The sequence below is a fragment of the Bos indicus genome, chromosome 8 (genome assembly GCF_029378745.1).
Source record: "Bos indicus isolate NIAB-ARS_2022 breed Sahiwal x Tharparkar chromosome 8, NIAB-ARS_B.indTharparkar_mat_pri_1.0, whole genome shotgun sequence".
Lineage (NCBI taxonomy): Eukaryota > Metazoa > Chordata > Mammalia > Artiodactyla > Bovidae > Bos > Bos indicus.
The window spans coordinates 45,909,520-45,930,569 of record NC_091767.1 but is presented as its reverse complement, the minus strand read 5'-3'; the positions used below and the strand labels follow the sequence as shown (position 1 = coordinate 45,930,569).

The 21,050-nt window shown below is 39.7% G+C and overlaps 1 protein-coding gene across 10 annotated transcripts in view; it reads right to left on the bottom strand.

Moving 5' to 3' along the window:
• CFAP95 (cilia and flagella associated protein 95) overlaps positions 1-21,050 on the bottom strand; it is a 338,954-nt gene that overhangs the window by 238,556 nt on the left and 79,348 nt on the right. For 9 of the 10 annotated variants that reach the window (XR_011568051.1, XM_070794635.1, XM_070794639.1 and 6 more), the window contains 3 exons: positions 15,831-15,939; positions 1,143-1,261; positions 507-575 (listed from right to left, as the gene is read on the bottom strand). Coding sequence is in view for 9 of the 10 variants with exons in the window: in XM_070794635.1 (XP_070650736.1) it covers positions 507-575; positions 1,143-1,261; positions 15,831-15,939 (297 nt within the window). In the remaining variant the exon portion in view is untranslated. Of the gene's footprint in view, positions 1-506; positions 576-1,142; positions 1,262-6,689; positions 6,820-15,830; positions 15,940-21,050 lie in introns of all 10 variants that reach the window. The other variant, XM_070794640.1, reaches the window with a different exon arrangement.

Here is a 21,050-nt window from a genome sequence, read left to right as displayed (position 1 = left end):
AGTCGGACACGACTGAGCGACTGAACTGAACTGAACTGAATGTCTTTATGCATATGCATTATTGTCTGCAACAGCACCCTTAGTATTGACTTGGGGGTTACAAATCAGTTTTAGCAGTAAGAGAATTTACAAACATAGAATCTACAAATATTGAGTATTGACTACTGTATTATTGTTATTATTGCTTGCATATTGATGGGAAAAGCTTGTTAAAGGAAAGAAGTCTCATGCTAATTTTTGTGTATACACATGCACACAAACACATATATCACTGTTCATATTTTTTAAATGATAATCTACTTTTCTTCTAACAGTCTGATGGTGTTCATAAATTGGAAAAAACAAACACCATTTTTTTTTAAGAAAGGAAAGTAACCTGTAAGATACCACATAAAGGGCAGTTTGTTGACTTTGGTTCACCACTAATTCCTTCACCCCTGCAATCAAACCTTCTGAACCATTAAGAAACATTTTGTGCAATCTGCAGCAGTTTAGGGACTACGAACATTTTGCTCCAATCCGGTGAGTGTCTAGTAAAGAGAGCTCCAAAACCTGTGGCAGGCAATCCAGTGTCCCTGGAAACAAGATAACAATTTTTAGAAAACATGTTAAACTGACATTTACAACTTTCAAAGCCATACAAAACTAATTTGGGAGCTGAATTTTTATAATAAATTTTTAAAGGATTTCCATGTTTGCAAGTTTAATGCACTTTGCAAAATATTAATAAAATGTCTCAACAAGTAAATGGAAAATTTCAGCATTCTGTCCAATAACTACAATACAAGAGGAAGTCTATGTCATGCATTTCCACAGAAAGGCACTAACTTTTAGCAATAAATTGTAGAGATGGGGTTCAAACCTAGGTTGTCAGAAGCATGACCAGAAAAAAACACGTAAAGGGAAAAAGACACTTTAATTGGACCTATAACGCACAGAGCTGACTGGAAAACAACCAAGGGAAAGGGAATTCCAGACAGAGGAAGCAGCATGAACAGAAAGCATGGCAGCTTGAGATGTGGTGTCCGTGCTTGCTGTAGTCCAATAATGTGTAGCTGGGGCCAACCTACCTCCTTCACTGCTTATTTATTAGCCCTTTCCTGTAGATGTCTGTTCCAAGCAAAGGGCTATATTAAGCATACCTTTCAATAATTCCAGAGTTCATAGTTTCCTCATTCAATAAAGCCTTGCTCTTTATTTTGGCCAGTTTTGTGTTTAAACAAACCTGTGCCATTTTTTCACGTGTTTCTGATATCCAAACCTGGAAAAAATAAAAAATTACATATAAAGAAAATAATTGCCATTTCTTACTATGTTTTGTTGGAACAAAAATCAGATTGGTTGTTTCCATGAAATAGAAATTACTTCATTCAACTAAATACTAACTCTTATTTGCTTTCTATTTCCTTCTCAAGGTAGTATATTTTAACTTCCCTAAGTAAGAAAACGTAGCAATCACTTTGTAAATCACACATGACTTTAGATACCACCATTATCGTTGTTATCCATTCTCTATCACAGAAGATAATTCAATGAACTATCAAACAATTATTACTATGAGAAAAACCTGATAATTATAAGATATACTCAAGTTAATTGCAGAAGCATCATGGGTAATGTCTAGAGGACCTTAGGAATAAAAATGTATGCTGAGGATTCAATATTTTTCCCATACAATACTCTAGAAGATCACAAATATGGAGGTTCACAGCAGAGATTCAGAACTCACTACCACCAAGAGAATCAATTACTTGCTACAAACCTGAAGACAAGCTTCCCTAAGATATCCAATGAAGCCTCAGATCATATCAATTCCACTAGATTTTGTTTTTAAAAAAAAAAGAGAAAGAGAGAGAAAATACTGTTTAGAAAACTGAAGACTTCAACTGCAAGAGTATCCGAGAGCTAGAGTCAAATTCCTTTGGTCCATTTTTGTGAAGATTAAAGAGGCTCTGTAAAACTAAGAACCCATCCTATTCAAAGCAATTTTAACTTTAGTCTCTGATCCTGGTTCCTTGGTCTACTCCATGGCTTCTATGATTTCTGTCCCCTAAGACCTCACCTCCTGAATCACCAGCCTCGCAGCCTAATTTCCCAGCTCTGACTCTTATACTTGTAACTCAACTATTCTTTCTCAGAGATTCCAAGTTTCACAAATCAGCAGCAGAGGATTCTGTATTGGGCTCCATATTTTACACTCTAATGAAAAATAAAGCATTATCTTTTAGGGAAAAAATTACTAGGTATCATTTTGTTTTTAAGGTGTAAGGTTGGCCCAACAATTAATCTTAGATATGATCTAGTCATTTTTGACAGTAAATATTTCAATAAATCAATCAACACCATTGAAAATTATATAAAACAAAGGTACTGCCAAATTTAAATAATGAATAGTAAAAGGAAACAGATAATAGCATTAGTGGCTTTTAAGTTTATTGACTGCTTATTCTGTACCAGTTCAGTTCAGTTTAGTCGCTCAGTCGTGTCCGACTCTTTGCGACCCCATGAATCACAGCACGCCAGGCCTCCCTGTCCACCACCAACTCCCGGAGTTCACCCAGCCTCACGTCCATCGAGTCAGTGATGCCATCCAGCCATCTCATCCTCTGTCGTCCCCTTCTCCTCCTGCCCCCAATCCCTCCCAGCATCAGAGTCTTTTCCAATGAGTCAACTCTTTGCATGAGGTGGCCAAAGTCCTGGAGTTTCAGCTTTAGCATCATTCCTTCCAAAGAAATCCCAGGGCTGATCTCCTTCAGAATGGACTGGTTAGATCTCCTAGCAGTCCAAGGGACTCTCAAGAGTCTTCTCCAACACCATAGTTCAAAAGCATCAATTCTTCAGTGCTCAGCCTTCTTCAGTCCAACTCTCACATCCATACATGACCACTGGAAAAACCATAGCCTTGACTAGACGGATTCTGTATCAGATACCATATTAAGCATTTAATATACATTATCCCTCTAGATACTTAAAGCAACCCTGAGTGTTATGTATTAATTATGGTGCCAGAAGTAAAAGAAAAATCATATGGGGGAAATGAAGAAAGTTTAATAGAGAATCTACTTATAAAAGTGTGGCCAGAATTCAGAAAACCAGCATACAACGATGAAGCACCCTGACAACAGCAATACTGGTGAGTCACAGGTTGGGCAGTTATGGAACTCAGATCTATAGCTCTAAAGAGAGGGTCACTTGGTAGTTGTGACTTTCAGAACAGACACAATGTTTTAGTCTGCTCAGGCTGTTGTTACAAATCTCATAGACTGAGTGACTTATACACAGTAGGTAATTATTTCTTAGAATTCTGAAGGCTGAGAAGGCCAAGATCAAGGCACAAGCAGTGACTGGTGAGAGTGTACTTTCTAGTTGATAGACAGCCCTCTTTTCACAATGTCTTCACAATGGCACAAGTGGGTAAGAGCTCTTTGGTGTCTCTATTATAAGGGTATTAATCTCATTCATGAGGACTCCACTTTCATGAACTAAACACCTCCCGTATGCCCCATCTCTTAATTGCATCACACTGGGAGTACGAAAAGGCAAAATGATAGGATACTGAAAGAGGAACTCCCCAGGTCAGTAAGGGCCCAATATGCTACTGGAGATCAGTGGAGAAATAACTCCAGAAAGAATGAAGGGATGGAGCCAAAGCAAAAACAATAGCCAGCTGTGGATGTGACTGGTGATAGAAGCAAGGTCCGATGCTGTAAAGAGCAATATTGCATAGGAACCTGGACTGTCAGGTCCATGAATCAAGGCAAATTGGAAGTGGTCAAACAAGAGATGGCAAGAGTGAATGTCAACATTCTAGGAATCAGCGAACTGAAATGGACTGGAATGGGTGAATTTAACTCCGATGACCATTATATCTACTACTACAGGCAGGAATCCCTCAGAAGAAATGGAGTAGCCATCATGGTCAACAAAAGAGTCCGAAATGCAGTACTTGGATGCAATCTCAAAAATGACAGAATGATCTCTGTTCGTTTCCAAGGCAAACCATTCAATATCACAGTAATCCAAGTCTATGCCCCAACCAGTAATGCTGAAGAAGCTGAAGTTGAACGGTTCTATGAAGACCTACAAGACCTTTTAGAAGTAACACCCACAAAAGATGTGCTTTTCATTATAGGGGACTGGAATACAAAAGTAGGAAGTCAAGAAACACCTGGAGTAACAGGCAAATTTGGCCTTGGAATACAGAATGAAACAGGGCAAAGACTAATAGAGTTTTGCCAAGAAAATGCACTGGCCATAGCAAACACCCTCTTCCAACAACACAAGAGAAGACTCTACACATGGACATCACCAGATGGTCAACACCGAAATCAGATTGATTATATTCTTTCCAGCCAAAGGTGGAGAAGCTCTATACTGTCAGCAAAAACAAGACCGGGAGCTGACTGTGGCTCAGACTATGAACTCCTTATTGCCAAATTCAGACTGAAATTGAAGAAAGTAGGGAAAACCACTAGACCATACAGGTATGACCTAAATCAAATCCTTTATGATTATACAGTGAAAGTGAGAAATAGATTTAAGGGCCTAGATCTGATAGATAGAGTGCCTGATGAACTATGGAATGAGGTTCGTGACATTATACAGGAGATAGTTATCAAGACCATCCCTGTGGAAAAGAAATGCAAAAAAGCAAAATGGCTGTCTGGGGAGGCCTTACAAATAGCTGTGAAAAGAAGAGAAGTGAAAAGCAAAGGATAAAAGGAAAGATATAAGCATCTGAATGCAGAGTTCCAAAGAATAGCAAGAAGAGATAAGAAAGCCTTCTTCAGCGATCAATGCAAAGAAATAGAGGAAAACAACAGAATGGGAAAGACTAGAGATCTCTTCAAGAAAATCAGAGATACCAAAGGAACATTTCATGCAAAGATGGGCTCGATAAAGGACAGAAATGGTATGGACCTAACAAAAGCAGAAGATATTAAGAAGAGATGGCAAGAATACACAGAAGAAGTGTACAAAAAAGATCTTCATGACCCAGATCATCACGATGGTGTGATCACTGACCTAGAGCCAGACATCCTGGAATGTGAAGTCAAGTGGGCCTTAGAAAGCATCACTACAAACAAAGCTAGTGGAGGTGATGGAATTCCAGTTGAGCTCTTTCAAATCCTGAAAGATGATGCTGTGAAAGTGCTGCACTCAATATGCCAGCAAATTTGAAAAACTCAGCAGTGGCCACAGGACTGGAAAGGGTCAGTTTTCATTCCAATCCCAAAGAAAGGCAATGCCAAAGAATGCTCAGACTACCACACAGTTTCACTCATCTCACATGCTAGTAAAGTAATGCTCAAAATTCTCCAAGCCAGGCTTCAGCAATAGATGAACTGTGAACTTCCAGATGTTCAAGCTGGTTTTAGAAAAGGCAGAGGAACCAGAGATCAAATTGCCAACATCTGCTGGATCATGGAAAAAGCAAGAGAGTTCCAGAAAAACATCTATTTCTGCTTTACTGACTATGCCAAAGCCTTTGACTGTGTGGATCACAATAAACTGTGGAAAATTCTGAAAGAGATGGGAATACCAGACCACCTGACCTGCCTCTTGAGAAATTTGTATGCAGGTCAGGAAGCAACAGTTAGAACTGGACATGGAACAACAGACTGGTTCCAAATAGGAAAAGGAGTATGCCAAGGCTGTATATTGTCACCCTGCTTATTTTACTTATATGCAGAGTACATCATGAGAAATGCTGGACTGGAAGAAACACAAGCTGGAATCAAAATTGCTGGGAGAAATATCAATAACCTCAGATATGCAGATGACAGCACCCTTATGGCAGAAAGTGAAGAGGAACTAAAAAGCCTCTTGATGAAAATGAAAGTAGAGAGTGAAAAAGTTGGCTTAAAGCTCAACATTCAAAAAATGAAGATCATGGCATCTGGTCCCATGACTTCATGGGAAATAGATGGGGAAACAGTGGAAACAGTGTCAAACTTATTTTTTTGAGCTCCAAAATCACTGCAGATGGTGACTGCAGCCATGAAATTAAGACGCTTACTCCTTGGAAGGAAAGTTATGACCAACCTAGATAGCATATTCAAAAGCAGAGACATTACTTTGCCAACAAAGGTTCGTCTAGTCAAGGCTATGGTTTTTCCTGTGGTCATGTATGGATGTGAGAGTTGGACTGTGAAGAAGGCTGAGCACTGAAGAACTGATGCTTTTGAACTTTGGTGTTGGAGAAGACTCCTGAGAGTCCCGTGGACTGCAAGGAGATCTAACCAGTCCATTCTGAAGGAGATCAGCCCTGGGATTTCTTTGGAAGGAATGATGCTAAAGCTGAAACTCCAGGACTTTGGCCACCTCATGCAAAGAGTTGACTCATTGGAAAAGACTCTGATGCTGGGAGGGATTGGGGGCAGGAGGAGAAGGGGACTACAGAGGATGAGATGGCTGGATGGCATCACTGACTCGATGGACGTGAGGCTGGGTGAACTCCGGGAGTTGGTGATGGACAGGGAGGCCTGGTGTGCTGCGATTCATGGGGTCGCAAAGAGTCGGACACAACTGAACGACTGAAGTGAACTGAACTGGGAGTTAGAATTTCAACATTTGAGTTTGAAAGGGACACAATCATTTAATCCATAGAAGACAGCCACTGTCAAAATGGCCTCTCAGGAGGAAAGCAAAGAAATGTCAGAGCCAGCTCTCCTTCCATTGCTGATCACCTGTCAGTGCCTTCCACAGGCCAGTTCCTGGAAATTCACAGAAAGCCAGAGGGCAAAAAACTCACTGACATAATCCATAAAGGTCAGCCTCCTTGGTACACAGCAGGGTTGAGACGGGTAGAGAGTAGTTCTGGAGGGAGAAAGGAAAGACTCTTGGCTTATTTTATCTTCATTTTAAGGAGGGGAAAACTGAGGTTGAAAGGGATTAATGCTCAGATAAACCAGAGAGAAAAGAAATTCCACAATTTAAAACAAGCAGTCTGACTCATTCAGTCATTCATCCATCCGTCCATATATGTGAAATGCCAGGCATCCTACTAAGTTTTAGAGCTATAGTAGTAAATAAAACCCAGAGACTACTGGGTGTAGCTTAGTTAGTTGCAATAAACCATGGAATAATGGCAATAACAATGCCATATTGACCAGATACCATTCTAAATGTCTTCACATTAAATGCTCATGAAAACTCTATTCCCACTTTTTACCCAAGTAAATAAAGAAACAGAAAATTGTAAACTCTTGACCAAAGTTACAACCTAGTAGGTGGTGGAGCCAAGAATCAATGAGAAGCAATCTGTCAGCAGAGCCCACGCTTACCCTCTGTGTCCTCCATATCAGAGGTAAATAGTATTCTCCAATATTAGACTTCCAATTCTGTTATTCATCAATAATAGAACCCTCAAATTTTAGTTGGGCCCATGAGGTTTCAGACTACATTTCTAACCTCCCTTATACTTAGAAATGACCAGTGACTTGTTCTGGACAATAGGACATAATGGAATTAATATATACAACCTCCAGCTTCTGTTTCTCTTTCTATGGCATGGAATGTGGACATAATGGCAGATTTCCAGCAGCCATACTGGGCCTTTTGTAAGGGATGGCAGAGCAGAAAGCAAGAAGCAGTAGGTGTCTGACAATTTATCGAATTTTCATACCACTCTTGGCCTGTTATCCTCTAGACTTTTTTTTTTTTTTATTGCTGTTAATTCAAGGAAAAGAGGTTGCATAAAATCCAATCTTTTCTAGAAATATAAGTGGCCTTTGCAGTACATAACATTTCAAATATCAAAGTATATGGTAAACATACAAATAAGAAGGCAACATACCTCCTATATACAGTACAGTCTTTTAAATCATTAAATAAGCTCCATAAAATACAACTGGCAAGTGATTCACAATGCAGTCCATACAGGGCTTATCAAAACTCTCACTCCCACAACTCGACTGCAGTTTAACAATTAATTTACTATATGGTCCAAAAATACCCAAATGAAATATATTTAATCAAAATAATTTCCTTTCTTTGAACTTTCTTTTTAAATTAAAGCTTTCATCTACCCCTTCACCCACCACCCCCCTTTTTTCCCCTTTTACTCCCACTCCTAAAAGAAGGTTTCAAAATGTACATTGGTGCTATAAATATAAACTCTACCTATAAAGCTTTACAGGAAGCTTCTTACTTCAAGTGTTTCCTTTTGTCTGGCAATCTGTTAGGTTTCTGAACCAAGGCCAGATATTTCAGTTCCTCTGACGCACACCAACATGACCCCAAAGAAACATCCGCCTTCTCTGCTCTGTACTGAGGGTGGGGCACAGCACACCCAACTCCAAACCCTTACACCCACGGCTCAATGCAGGGGGCTGCTTGGTGCCACCGACTTTTTATATAAAAGAATAAAACCTTATGTGAACAGCCACTGTTGATTTCTGGTTTCTGTTGTGTGTAGGCAAACCTAATCCTACACCATCTTAATGTGAAAAATCACTTTGGTCTAGAAATGTTCATAACCTGACATAAGGGTGGATAATTTATAAAAACACTTCCATATGTTTAAAAGTCTTTTGGGCTGTATATATATATGTATCACAAACTGGATATCAGCAATTTGATATGTGCAATTATCATAGCACAAGCTTACAGGATAAGCACTAAAATTTCCATTTAATTTGCATAATAAAATCTAGCTTGAGTAAAATGGTAATATAAAAAATATCTAATATGTATACAGGAAGTACACTTCATAATATCATTCTTATTCCCCATTTCCCTGAGTATCAATTTTTTAAGTCTCTATTTCTAATCTTCCAAAATGAACTCTTCCCGTATGGCTACATTTAAGGAAAGCCAGTAGGTGTATAATCTGGGTAATGGGTACAGGAAAAGAGTAGGTCACTTAGGACTTCGCCTCAAGTTTCACATTAGAATGTAACCAGCCTATTTGTGCTGAGGAAGACTTACCCCCTGGCATTTTAAATGATGCCCAACAGGCATTTTTTTGGGGGTTCCTTATAAGGGTTCCCTGAAAGCATGCTCCTCTAACTCATACTGAAGGACTGAAGCGACTTAGCACGCACACACGCACACAAGCAAATGGACACATATGAAATATTAAAAGCTAGTTTCTCTAAAAGTTAAATTAGGGCATGACTGGGCTCAATCACTCAGTCCTGTCTGACTCTTTGCAGGCCCCATACACTGCAGACCACAAGGCTCCTCTGTCCATAGAAATTGTTAGGTAAGAATACTGGAGCGGGTTGCCATTTCCTACTCCAGGGGATCTTCCCTACCCAAGGATCAAACCCACATCTCTTGGGCCGCCTGCACTGGCAGGCAGATTCTTTACCACTGAGCCACCTGGGAAGCCATGTGGCATGACTACTGACACAGAAAAAGAGTCACAAAGGAGAGTAATAGGATCAAAATGGCAGATACCTCCTTTCATTCACATCCAAGTGCCAAGAAGTGATACTCGATAGAGTTCCCAAGCCCATAGCTGAAGCATAAGACAAGGAAATACGCTCGAGTTGGCCAAAACTTACACAGAATTCCTGAAACAGGAAAGTCAGATGCAATTGTAATGACATAGGAAAAGACAAAATCCAGGAGAGCATGCTGGAACCTGTGGCATCAACTTCAAATTCAGAGATTATGGAGATAGAAAGCAAGAGAGGGCCCTGACTCAATAGTCCACTATCTTCCAAACATCTTTCTTCTCCCTGGTTTAAGTGGTTCTCTTTCACTGACATTTAAAATTATTCCATTTATAAAGATTTGATCCATATGTGTTTTTCAGGTAGTACTTAGATCTGAATGCAGGAAGCATTTGTAAGATTGTAGTGTTCAAAATACTATTCTACTATGTCAATCAAAGGAAAAAAATACCTGAACCAATTAAGTAAATGACAATTTAATTTCTCAAATCCATTATAATTATATCCCTTTTAGGGTCTTTAATTTTTAAATGTTGTATTTTCATCCACCAAAACAGCTCTTACTTGAGACCTACTTAGTATTCATCTGTTCATAAAGTGAATGTTAGCACACTTTTGTACTATTCATTTGTTTGCCATTTTAAGTCCAAAATGACTGTCATGTTGTTAATACTAATCTAATATTAGACTAATTTGCTCATCAGTGTTATCCTGTTCCAAAAATCCCTTGGCATTGATCCATTAGCTATATAAGAAAAATCTGCTTAATAAAATTACTCAAATTTCTCTTTGTTCCTTTCTATCTGACATTTCTCATCTTCTGTGATACAACATCAAATTTACTCTGTAGTTAATCCTTCCAAGTTTATGGGATTCAATGTGCAACACTTCCTTAGAAGTGGTCTTACATAAGTGATTAAGACAGAGGGTCATAATCTGCCATGAGGTCCTTGGGTGAGGGACTTAACAAATGAAGAAATAATGATAGATGTATTCTTGATCATTTACTTTACATGGAACTCACTCTGTTATAGCTAAGTAATACCTTAATGAAGTCCAAATAAAATAACACAAACTATTGTAATTTAAAATACTACTTCCCATAATCACTTAGACTACTATTAACACAATCAGAAATTCCAGTGGCTTGAATGACTGCTCCCCTATGAATCCACGACTCCACTCAGCTTCCTGAAGCCAGAGGGGTCACTGGGGTAGGAATTCGACTATGCTACCACTGAAATTTGGGTAGTACCTTTCCAGATTCCACCAACAGATAGTTCCTTTAAACACTCAGCCCAGAAGCTTCAGGTGGTCACCTCTACTGGGAAGCCATACTTTTCTTTGGCCACACCACCACACAGCTTGTGAGATCTTAGTGTCCAACCAGGGAGTGAACCCAGGTTTCTCGGCAGTGAAAGTACTGAGTCCTAACCACTGGACCAGTAGGGAATTCCCTAGGAAGCCATCCTTGACCCTCTCCTCAACTTATTTCAGTTCAAGTGCCCTGACCTTCTTCCTGTCATATTATCCATCATACATACCACCACTGTGGTTGCATGCACCCATTACCCCCCCAAAGCCTGTGAGTTCCTGATGTACAGTGACCTTGCTTTGAATTATGTTTCTAACCCTAGCACTCATCATGATGACTTGGCACAACATTTCTTAGACCAGCACTTAACAAGATAATAGGAACTTAATACATATTTGTGGAATACAGTCTTCCTTTCTTTCCTCCTTCCATAAATATTTATTGTGTACCTACTGTGTGCCAGCCCTGGAGAAGGGAATGGCAACCCACTCCAATATTCTTGCCTGGAGAATCCCATGGCCTGGCAGGCTACAGTCTATGGGTTGCAAAGATTCAGACATGACTGAGCGACTAACACACACACACACACACACACACACACACACACACACACACACACACTATGTGCCAGACACCATTAGAGGAAATGGAGATATAGCAGAGAACAAAAAAGACCAACATCTGTTCTCCCATAAAGCTTGTATTCTAGTAGGGAGAGACAGACAATTAACAGCTAACAAGTCTTAAATATGTCCAGTCATTGAAGTGCCATGAAGAAAATTAAAGTAAGGGAAGAGGATGGAGAGGGATGATGTGAATAGACTTCTATTTTATATACAAATGGGCAATTGGCTCTTTGAACAAATAGGTCTTGTAAGTAGGTACAATCAGAAAACAAATCTATTCTTTCATTGCTGTCCATCCATAGTTACTTGGAAGGGATAGTTCCTTATTATGCTCTTTGCTGAAATATAGGACAGGCTTCAGGATTTTCAGGTCACTCAGATATTATAAAAACCTTTTGGCTACTTCTGTCCCAAGAACAGTTATACTGAGTAAGTAAAATGCCCAGTCCCACGTACCAGCCAAAATTTCACTTAAAATGAAAGGTTCTCAAGAAGCATGTGTCAGTCTGGTCTACTTCAGCTGATTTCTTCCCAACTGTCCCCCTTGGAATTCTTTCCTACACCCCAACTCCTTCTGGCTCCTTGAGGGTTTGAGGGTGAGAAGACATGAGGAAGGAGAGAAGCAAATGCGGGAAAAGTGGACATGTACTCTTGTTTTGGGTTTCTCTGGGTTTGCCTGTGTCTGACCCTCTCTGGCACTGAAGGACGTTCAAACCTGACTTTCTTGCAGTGTTCTAATAGAAGCTGAGAACTCTTTTGGGAACATTCAGCGGTGTGTTTCATGATACAGGATGCCAATCTCTGTACTTCAATGTCCTGGCTCAGTTCATGGAAATACAGTCAATCCCTCTCCCATTCCTACATGAGATGCTCTTGGGCAGGCACTAAAATGGCTCTCTGTCATCTTTCTCTTCTACATGGCCCATATCTCATCTCCCTAAGCCAAATCTGGGCCTGATTACTCACTTATCTTTGTCCCACCACTGATGAATATGTAGCTGATTCCCTTCTTGCTGCTCTGCTACTGCAGATAGATTACCAGAGCCTCATATCTGTAACTTAGTTTTGCAGATGAGACTTATAGTAAACCTTTTCCAAAATCCTGTCTCTATTTTCAAACTGAATTTTGGCTTTGCTGCAGGTTGGGAAGTGGACCCAAGTTCATTCAGTAACATTCCTATCTAACACACACTGTAAACCTGGTAGGACAAGGTTTCAATGACTATGAATGAAAGTCATAAAGAGGGTAAATATTATTTCATTTATACATTCTCTATTAAACCTGAGAATTAACTGCTACAATGCATGGAATATAAGGAATAAATGTTTTAGGTTCCTACTCCTTATATTTCACTTCATCTCACTTCCTCCCACAATCTAGAGATCAAGAGTATTTTCATTTAGGAATAAAAAATAAATGTTTTTAAGGGTCAAAGATGCTAAGTGCATGCCAGACAATGCCTGCATTGTCCACCTTGCTCTCATCCTCACCATGCTCAAGAAAGCAAGGGTAAGCTGGGTTTGGAGAAGTGGGAAGGGGTGGTTATTTTCTGAGTTGGGCATTATACTCAAGAGCTCCATCCATGTGCTGGCTAATGACCACTTAGGCAGCCTTGTGCAAAGGCAAGAGGGCAGGGTGAAAACTGGGGAAACTGGCAGAACGCCCCTGAGATTTAAGCTGTGGGACTAAAGGAGGACAAAGCAGAGAGAAATAGAGATTCTGAGAAAGAGTGTGTGTATCAGATAGAGAGAAAACAGAGGGGAGAGAAAGAGAGAGGGAGAGAGAGAGACGACTTGCTTTAGAGCTGTCTTGGTTCCAGTAAGTGTCCTTCTTCCATATCCAGGCAGCTGCATCTTTATAATAAATTCCCATTTTCAGTCTATGTTTATTATTCTCTGCCTATGATAACTATAAAATGAATGGGGAACAGCATAGGTTCTGCTAAGCTAAATTTTTCCCATCATCTTGCAGAACAGAGAATTTTCTAGAGCCATCCTCAATGGTAGAATTATGGATCTTCCTAGGCTTACCCTTTTTTAAAGTAGCCCAGGCTTTGAGGGGAAGAATGTGATCCAAACCCAGACTTCTAAACACATTCATATCTGTCTGTGAAATTACCAACTCTTCAGGCCCCAAGGCCAAACTAAGAAGTTGAACTGAGCCGTCAACTAGTCTCAAATCTCTTGACACTGTAGGACAGAATTTGGGAGGCTCCTGCCTCACACTGATTGAGCAAACACCTAAATAGTTTGAGAAATAAAAATGGAGCTGGAGGAATCAACCTTCCTGACTTCAGATTAGACTACAAAGCTGTAGTCATCAAGACAGTATGGTACTGGCACAAAAACAGAAATATAGACCAATGAAATAAAATAGAAAGCCCAGAAATAAACCCATGCACTTATGGGTACCTTATTTTTGACAAAGGAGGCACGAATATACAATGGGGCAAAGACAGCCTCTTCAATAAATGGTGCTGGGAAAACTGGACAGCTACATGTAAAAGAATGAAATTAGAACACTTCCTAACACCATACACAAAGATAGACTCAAAATGGATTAAAGACCTAAATGTAAGACCATAAACTATAAAACTCTAAGAGGAAAACATAGGCAGAACACTCAATGACATAAATCAAAGCAAGATCCTCTATGACCCACTTCCTAGAATAACGTAAATAAAAACAAAAGTAAACAAGTGGGACCTGATTAAACCTAAAAGCTTTTGCACAGCAAAGGAAACTATAATCAAGGTGAAAAGACAACCCTCAGAATAGGAAAAAACTGACAAAGGATTAATTTCCAAAATATACAAGCAGCTCATACAACTCAATACCAGAAAAACAAACAACCCAGTCAAAAAGTGGGAAAAAGAACTAAACAGACATTCCTCCAAAGAAGACATATAGATGGCTAACAAACACATGAAAAGATGCTCAACATCACTCATTACTAGAGAAATGCAAATCAAAACCACAATGAGATATTACCTCACACCAGTCAGAATGGCCATCATCAAAAAGTCTACAAACAATAAATGCTGGAGACGGTGTGGAGAAAAGGGAATATTCTTGCACTGTTGGTGGGAATGTAAATTGATACAGCCACTATGGAAGACAGTATGGAGATTCCCTAAAAAACTAGGAATAAAACCACCATATGACCCAGCAATCCCACTCCTAGGCATATACCCGAGGAAACCAGGGTTGAAAAAGACACATGTATCCCATTGTTCATTGCAGCACTATTTACAATAGCTAGAACTTGGAGGCAACCTAGATGCCCACTGACAGATGAATGAATAAAGAAATTGTGGTACATATACACAATGGAATATTATTCAGCCATAAAAAGGAACTCATTTGAATCAGTTCTGATGAGGTCAGTGAACCTAGAACCTATTATACAGAGTGAAGTGAGTCAGAAAGAGAAAGATAAATATCGTATTCTAACACACATATACGGAATCTAGAAAAATGGTTCTGAATAATTTATTTACAGGGCAGGAATGGAGAAACAGACATAGAGAATAGACTTATGGACATGGGGAGAGGGGAGAAGAGGGTAATATGTATGGAAAGAGTAACATGGAAACTTACATTACCACATGTAAAATAGATAGCCAACGGGAATTTGCTGTATGGCTCAGGAAACTCAAACAGGGCTCTGTATCAACGTAGAGGGATGGGATGGGGAGCAAGGTGGGAGGGAGGTTCAAAAGTGAGGGGATATATGTATACCTATGGCTGATTCATGTTGAGGTTTGACAGAAAACAGCAAAATTCTATAAAGCAATTATCCTTTAATAAAAAAATAAATTTAAAATAAAATAGAAAAAAAAGACCCAGCACAGCTAATAAATAAATAAACAAAATTATCTTTTAAAGAAAGAAAGAAAAAAACACCTAAATAACCATGGAGTAATCCATCCACAATTCAAACAGGAAGTACTTGTGCAATGATTCCTCCTTTAGTAACTTGGTTGTACAAATGTTATAAGAAATAATAGCATGTTTAAATTACTTACAACTCTGTCACCTTAAATACAAAAGATATAAAATAAAAGAAATGGGTTCAAACTCTCACTCTTTCACCTCCCTGGCTGGGTGACTTTGAGTAAGTCATTTAACGTCTAGGAGTTTCTCTGCATTTGTAAAATAGAGATAAGAATACCTACTTCATAGGGTGATGATGAAGGTTAGAGGAGACATCTAGCAAGGTATCACAATAGCAGTAATAATTTCTTGAGCACTTGCTATGTGCCAGGCACTGAGTTAAGCACTTTATTTGCTTTATTTACCCAGTAACCTTATGAAGTGCTCCCATCTTACAGGTAAGGTCACTGAGGCAAACAGTGGCTAAGCCACCTGCCTAAGTAACTAACACAAGTAAGAGGAGCCCTGAGAAAATGCTCCTCCCTCTACTTTTTCATGTTTCACTAGGAGGAAGATTTGGACTTAGAGAAATTAGTGGTTACTACTTACTGGGGGTTCACTGGTTCCAAGTCGACGATATGTTGAATTACATAGTTTTTTCACTTCTTCATGACCCTCTATATCATAATCTTTAGGATAAGTTTCTCTGTCACGGTGCCTTAAGAAAAAAAATTAGAATCTGTTAAAGGACAAAGCTTATTTATCATGTATTGCATTTAAATATTTTAAAAATAATGCAATGAAAGTTTACTATATTTGTGATATTGTTCTAATGATAAATTTACTGGATTTGGGACATATATTGCCCATCTCTTTTCAGGTAATACTGAGGCTACTTCCTAAAAACAATTTAGCATACGTGATAAAACTAATGTCATAAAACAACACTTATCCAATGCAGTGATTATTCAGTGACTCCAGTGAAGTGAATCTTATTTAATAATGTAAATTAGTTACTGAAAGTAAGAATTAAAACAAGACATGGTAATATCTTAGAAAGGCAACTTACCACTTTAGAAATTGTTCTACCATGAAATTTAATTACAATTCTTCTCAAAACAAGAGACAGTAAAATATTTACTCATATGGATTTATAACATGTGGTCTCTGCTTCTAAAGAGGGTTTAAAGGAAGTTAACAGTTAAACATAACAGTTCTTAAAACATGTAGATGAAAGAGGAAAAATATTCTGAACATTTTGACTAAAACAGTGGTGGAAAATAATAATAAAGGAAAGGTTTGGGGATAAGGAAGGAAAGAGGAGGTGAAGTGGCCCACAACAGAAGGAGCTATTTTCACAAAGCTTTCTCAGGTGAGATAAAGGAAACTGAACCCAAACACCCATCAAAAGAGGCTTGCTTTTTTATCAAGACATATGGGACTAGGACTATGTGAGGGACACTGAGGTACCCAGGATCTTATTATCCATCCATCCACCTATCTGCTCATTCGTTGAGCGAATATTTTAAATACCTATTACATGCCAGGCATCCTGTTAGGTGCAGGAGATACAAATGGGGAGTAAGTGTGGTGTAATTCCTGCCTTCAGTTGCTCATAGTCTGGAAAGGAGTGGGCAATTAAACAAGAAAAATCTACAATGTTGTTAAGTGTGAGTACAGGACTGTAGAAGCAGAACAGCATCAACTAACCTGGGTGGGGCACCCAGCCTAGGACCTGACCACCCCACCTCATCCCACTGCATTGGTGCTGGGGCCCTGTATTCAGATTATACCCTTACCTCCCCACCACCATTCATGGAAGCAGAGCTCTGCATAGAACACAGCAGAGAGGGAGCCCAGGGCATATTAGCAGAGCCTCAGCAGATGAGCCCTCAGCCCTCCTCACATCTGAGCATTAACTGCAAAACACTAACAGCATTTTGGTACCAATACTATTTTTTGAGAGCCTGAGAGAAAGCTCTCACTGAAGTTTTTTAGGGGAATATCAGACATTAAGAACCAGGAGTAGGGGACTTCCCTGGTGGTCCAGTGGTTAAGAACCTGCCTGCCAATACAGGGGTCATGGGTTTGATCCTAGGTCTAGGAACAAGGATACCACATGCTGCAGGGCAGCTGAGCCTGTGCACCATAACTATTGAAGCCCGAGCACTCTAGAGCTCATGCTGCACAAGAGAAGCCCATGTAATGAGAAGCTTGTGCACCACAGTTGGAGAGTAGTCCTGGCTCACTGCAACTAGAGAAAGTCCGCACACAGCAGTGAAGTCCCAGCACAGACAAAAATAAATTAATTAATCAAAAAAAAAAAAAAAAAAAACACAAAACAGGAATGGTAGAGTGAATGGGGTCATGGGCTTGAGTCATTGCTCAGCAAAGTGCTAGCTGTGTGACCTTGGGGAAGTCACTTAACTTTTCTGTGCCCTTATTTTCTTATGTGTAAAATGAGGACAGAAATTATACCAATACATTTTAAGATTTTTAGAAGAGTTAAAAGGAAAAAAAATTAAAGGTGGAAGGTCCTGCAAATAATGTAAAGAACCCATATAAACCTATATATAGTGAATACTAATCTGGCTTCAAAAAATTCTGAGGTACAAAATTTGTAACTTAATTTTTCCATTATTGTACTTAATTTCTTTTCCAAGTGCTCATAATTTCAGGTGAAAAAAACCTAATCTGTCAATTCTGGTTCTCTTCCAACTCTAAAGAGTTCATGTGGTACCACAATGCCAAGAGTCCATCTTTGCTGGCATCATATCTCCTTGCTGGAACCCATGGAAACATCCTGCTTCTCCAATGTTCTTCCATTATGGATCCATGCAGAGCTCTGCTCTGCCCGCCTCGTCCTGCCACACAGTCTACACAGACTGGCACTTTGCCAGAAGGGTGAAAGTGAAGTCGCTCAGTCGTGTCCAGCCCTCTGCGACCCCATGGAATGTAGCCTACCAGGCTCCTCTGTACGTGGGATTTTCCAAGGCAAGAGTACTGGAGTGGGTTGCCATTTCCTTCTCCGGGGATCTTCCTAACCCAGGGATCGAACTCTGGTCTCCCGCATTGCAAGAAGACGCTTCCCATCTAAGCCACCAGGGAAGCCTGCCACTATCCAAACCACCAAAAACCTTTTTGTGTCCTTCTCCAACCAGGGTTCCTAGAAACCCAGATGCCATCCCTGAGTTGTTTGCCTGGCCCACCAAGAAGGCACTTGTTTCATGTCTCCACCACACTGGGCTTGGGAGACACATCAGAGCCCCACACATCAACAGCTCTGGAAACATTACCCTGGGAATAAATGATTAGGCAGTGATAGGTCCCATCTACTCTAGGATTTCCAAAGTTTAATCCAAGTTTGGGATCCCAGACAAATCCACATATTCTCAACTTCTCTGGCCTCTTTCATCTTTGGTGCATGAACTCTTCATCTACTAAGGGACAGAATAGCCCAGCTCTTCATCTATTCTTTCAAATCTATCCCAAGACCTAAAGCTTTGAACCTCAAAGCCAAGAATTTAGCTCTTTTGTTGCCTGTTGGGTCATTCTTCCCTGAGGCAATAAAACCAGAATACCTCCCTAGGAACACAGGAATGAAAGGCCAAAACACCAAGTAATATTTCAATGTATTATTTCCAGGGCCCATCTCTATCTTAGGCAATATAGGATCCCTGGGTTGGGAACATCCTCTGGAGTAGGGAATGGCCACCCACTCCAGTATTCTTGCCTGGAAAACCCCACGGAAAGAGAAGCCTGGCAGGCTACAATCCATGGGGCTACAGAGAGTTGGACATGAATGAGTGACTGAGCACACACACACACACACACACACAGGCCCAGTGTCCAGGGCCTGGGAAACTTTTAGGGGCCAAGGAAAGTGTTTTAATCACTTTCAAATCAGTAAAAAAGAATATAATCAAGCTTGAACAATATACATCTTTATACCAAAGCAATCATAAACTATCATTTAAAACTTTTTTAATGGAGGAAGGGACCCATGAAGGCAAAGAAAGTCCATGAAAGTCAGAATGCAGCCTTGATTATCCCACCATGTATTTTAAGTTGTATTATAACTAGATTACCAAAAATACAGACACATTCCTTTTCTTACCACAATCTCAGACAACAATCAAAAGCCCAGCATTAAAACATCAATCTATAGTGAAACTTTGGAGGACTAAGCCAATGCAATTGGCATTCCATAAAGTCTGCTGGCTGCCCACAAATGATGTGCCCAGAGCCAGCAGGTTCTGAGAGACACGCAGCTGAAGACCTGCCCCTATTTCCTAGATGCTGCCAACCTAGCAAAAATAAACATATGTGTTCAAAAATGTAAAATATAAAATATTCAAAATGTAAAATTAACAATAAAAATATATTTATTATAATACTAAATGTATGCTGCTGCTGCTGCTAAGTCACTTCAGTTGTGTCCGACTCTGTGCGACCCCATAGACGGCAGCCCACCAGGCTCCCCCATCCCTGGGATTCTCCAGGCAAGAACACTGGAGTGGGTTGCCATTGCCTTCTCCAATGCATGAAAGTGAAAAGTGAAAGTGAAGTCGCTCAGTTGTGTCCAACTCTTAGCGACCCCATGGACTACAGCCTACCAGGCTCGTCCATCCATGGGATTTTCCAGGCAAGAGTACTGGAGTAGGGTGCCATTGCCTTCAGGGGCTTATTTGCCACATATAATAACAGTAAAAATGATTAGGGTATTATAAAGGATATGAGAGGCCTAATTAGTCCTGATTTTATCATGTCAGTTGAACATTGACTTGCGCCTCAGTTTCCCCAAGATGAACTGGGAATCATACACTAAGGACACAAATCAATTGAATGAGAGTCTCAAGTGAAAAGTGACATAAAAATGCAAATGTTATTATGAGTAATAATATTATATCTATCTACAATATGCTTTGTTGCAGATTTTTAAATACTTTGTCAATATCAATTAAGCTTTATAGCATCTTTGTAATAATGTAAATATGCATAATCAAAGTATTATATACATAGACATATATATGTCTATACATATACATATACTTTATATAGCCTTATTTTGACTGCTACCTGAATTTATTTATGGCTGCCATGACTTCTCATTTATTGCAATAAAAATTCTTTATGAGAAAATAATGAATATAAATGAAGTAAAATTTACAATGTCTGTAGAACAGTATCTTTCAAATTTTTTGATCATAGTCCCCACCTATTCCATTAAAACCCATCCTGAGACATTTTTAGTTGCTGCATCTGGGTGGAGTGGTTTTCTATTGGCATTTAGTGGAAAGAGGCTAGCAATGCTCCACTAAATATCCCATGGTGCACAGGACAGCCCACACAATAAAGTACTATCTGATCCAAAATGTCAAAAGTACCAAGGTTGAGAAAGAGCTAGAGAATGACTGTATACCAGATTCTTGGATCAGTCAGTTCAGTCGCTTAGTCATGTCCGACTCTTTGCGACCCCATGGACTGCAGCATGGCAGGTCTCCCTATCTGTTGTCAACTCCCAGAGTTTACTCAAACTTATGTCCATTGAGTTGGTGATGCCATCCAACCATTTCATCCTCTGTCATCCCCTTCTCTTCCTGCCCTCAATCTTTCCCAGCATCAGGGTCTTTTCCAATGAGTCAGCTCTTCACATCAGGTGGCCAAAGTATTGGAGTTTCAGCTTTAGCATCAGTCCTTCCAATGAACACCAAGGACTGATCTCCTTTAGGATGGACTGGCTGGATCTCCTTGCAGTCCAAGGGACTCTCAAGAGTCTTCTCTAACACCACAGTTCAAAAGCATCAATTCTTTGGTACACAGACTTCT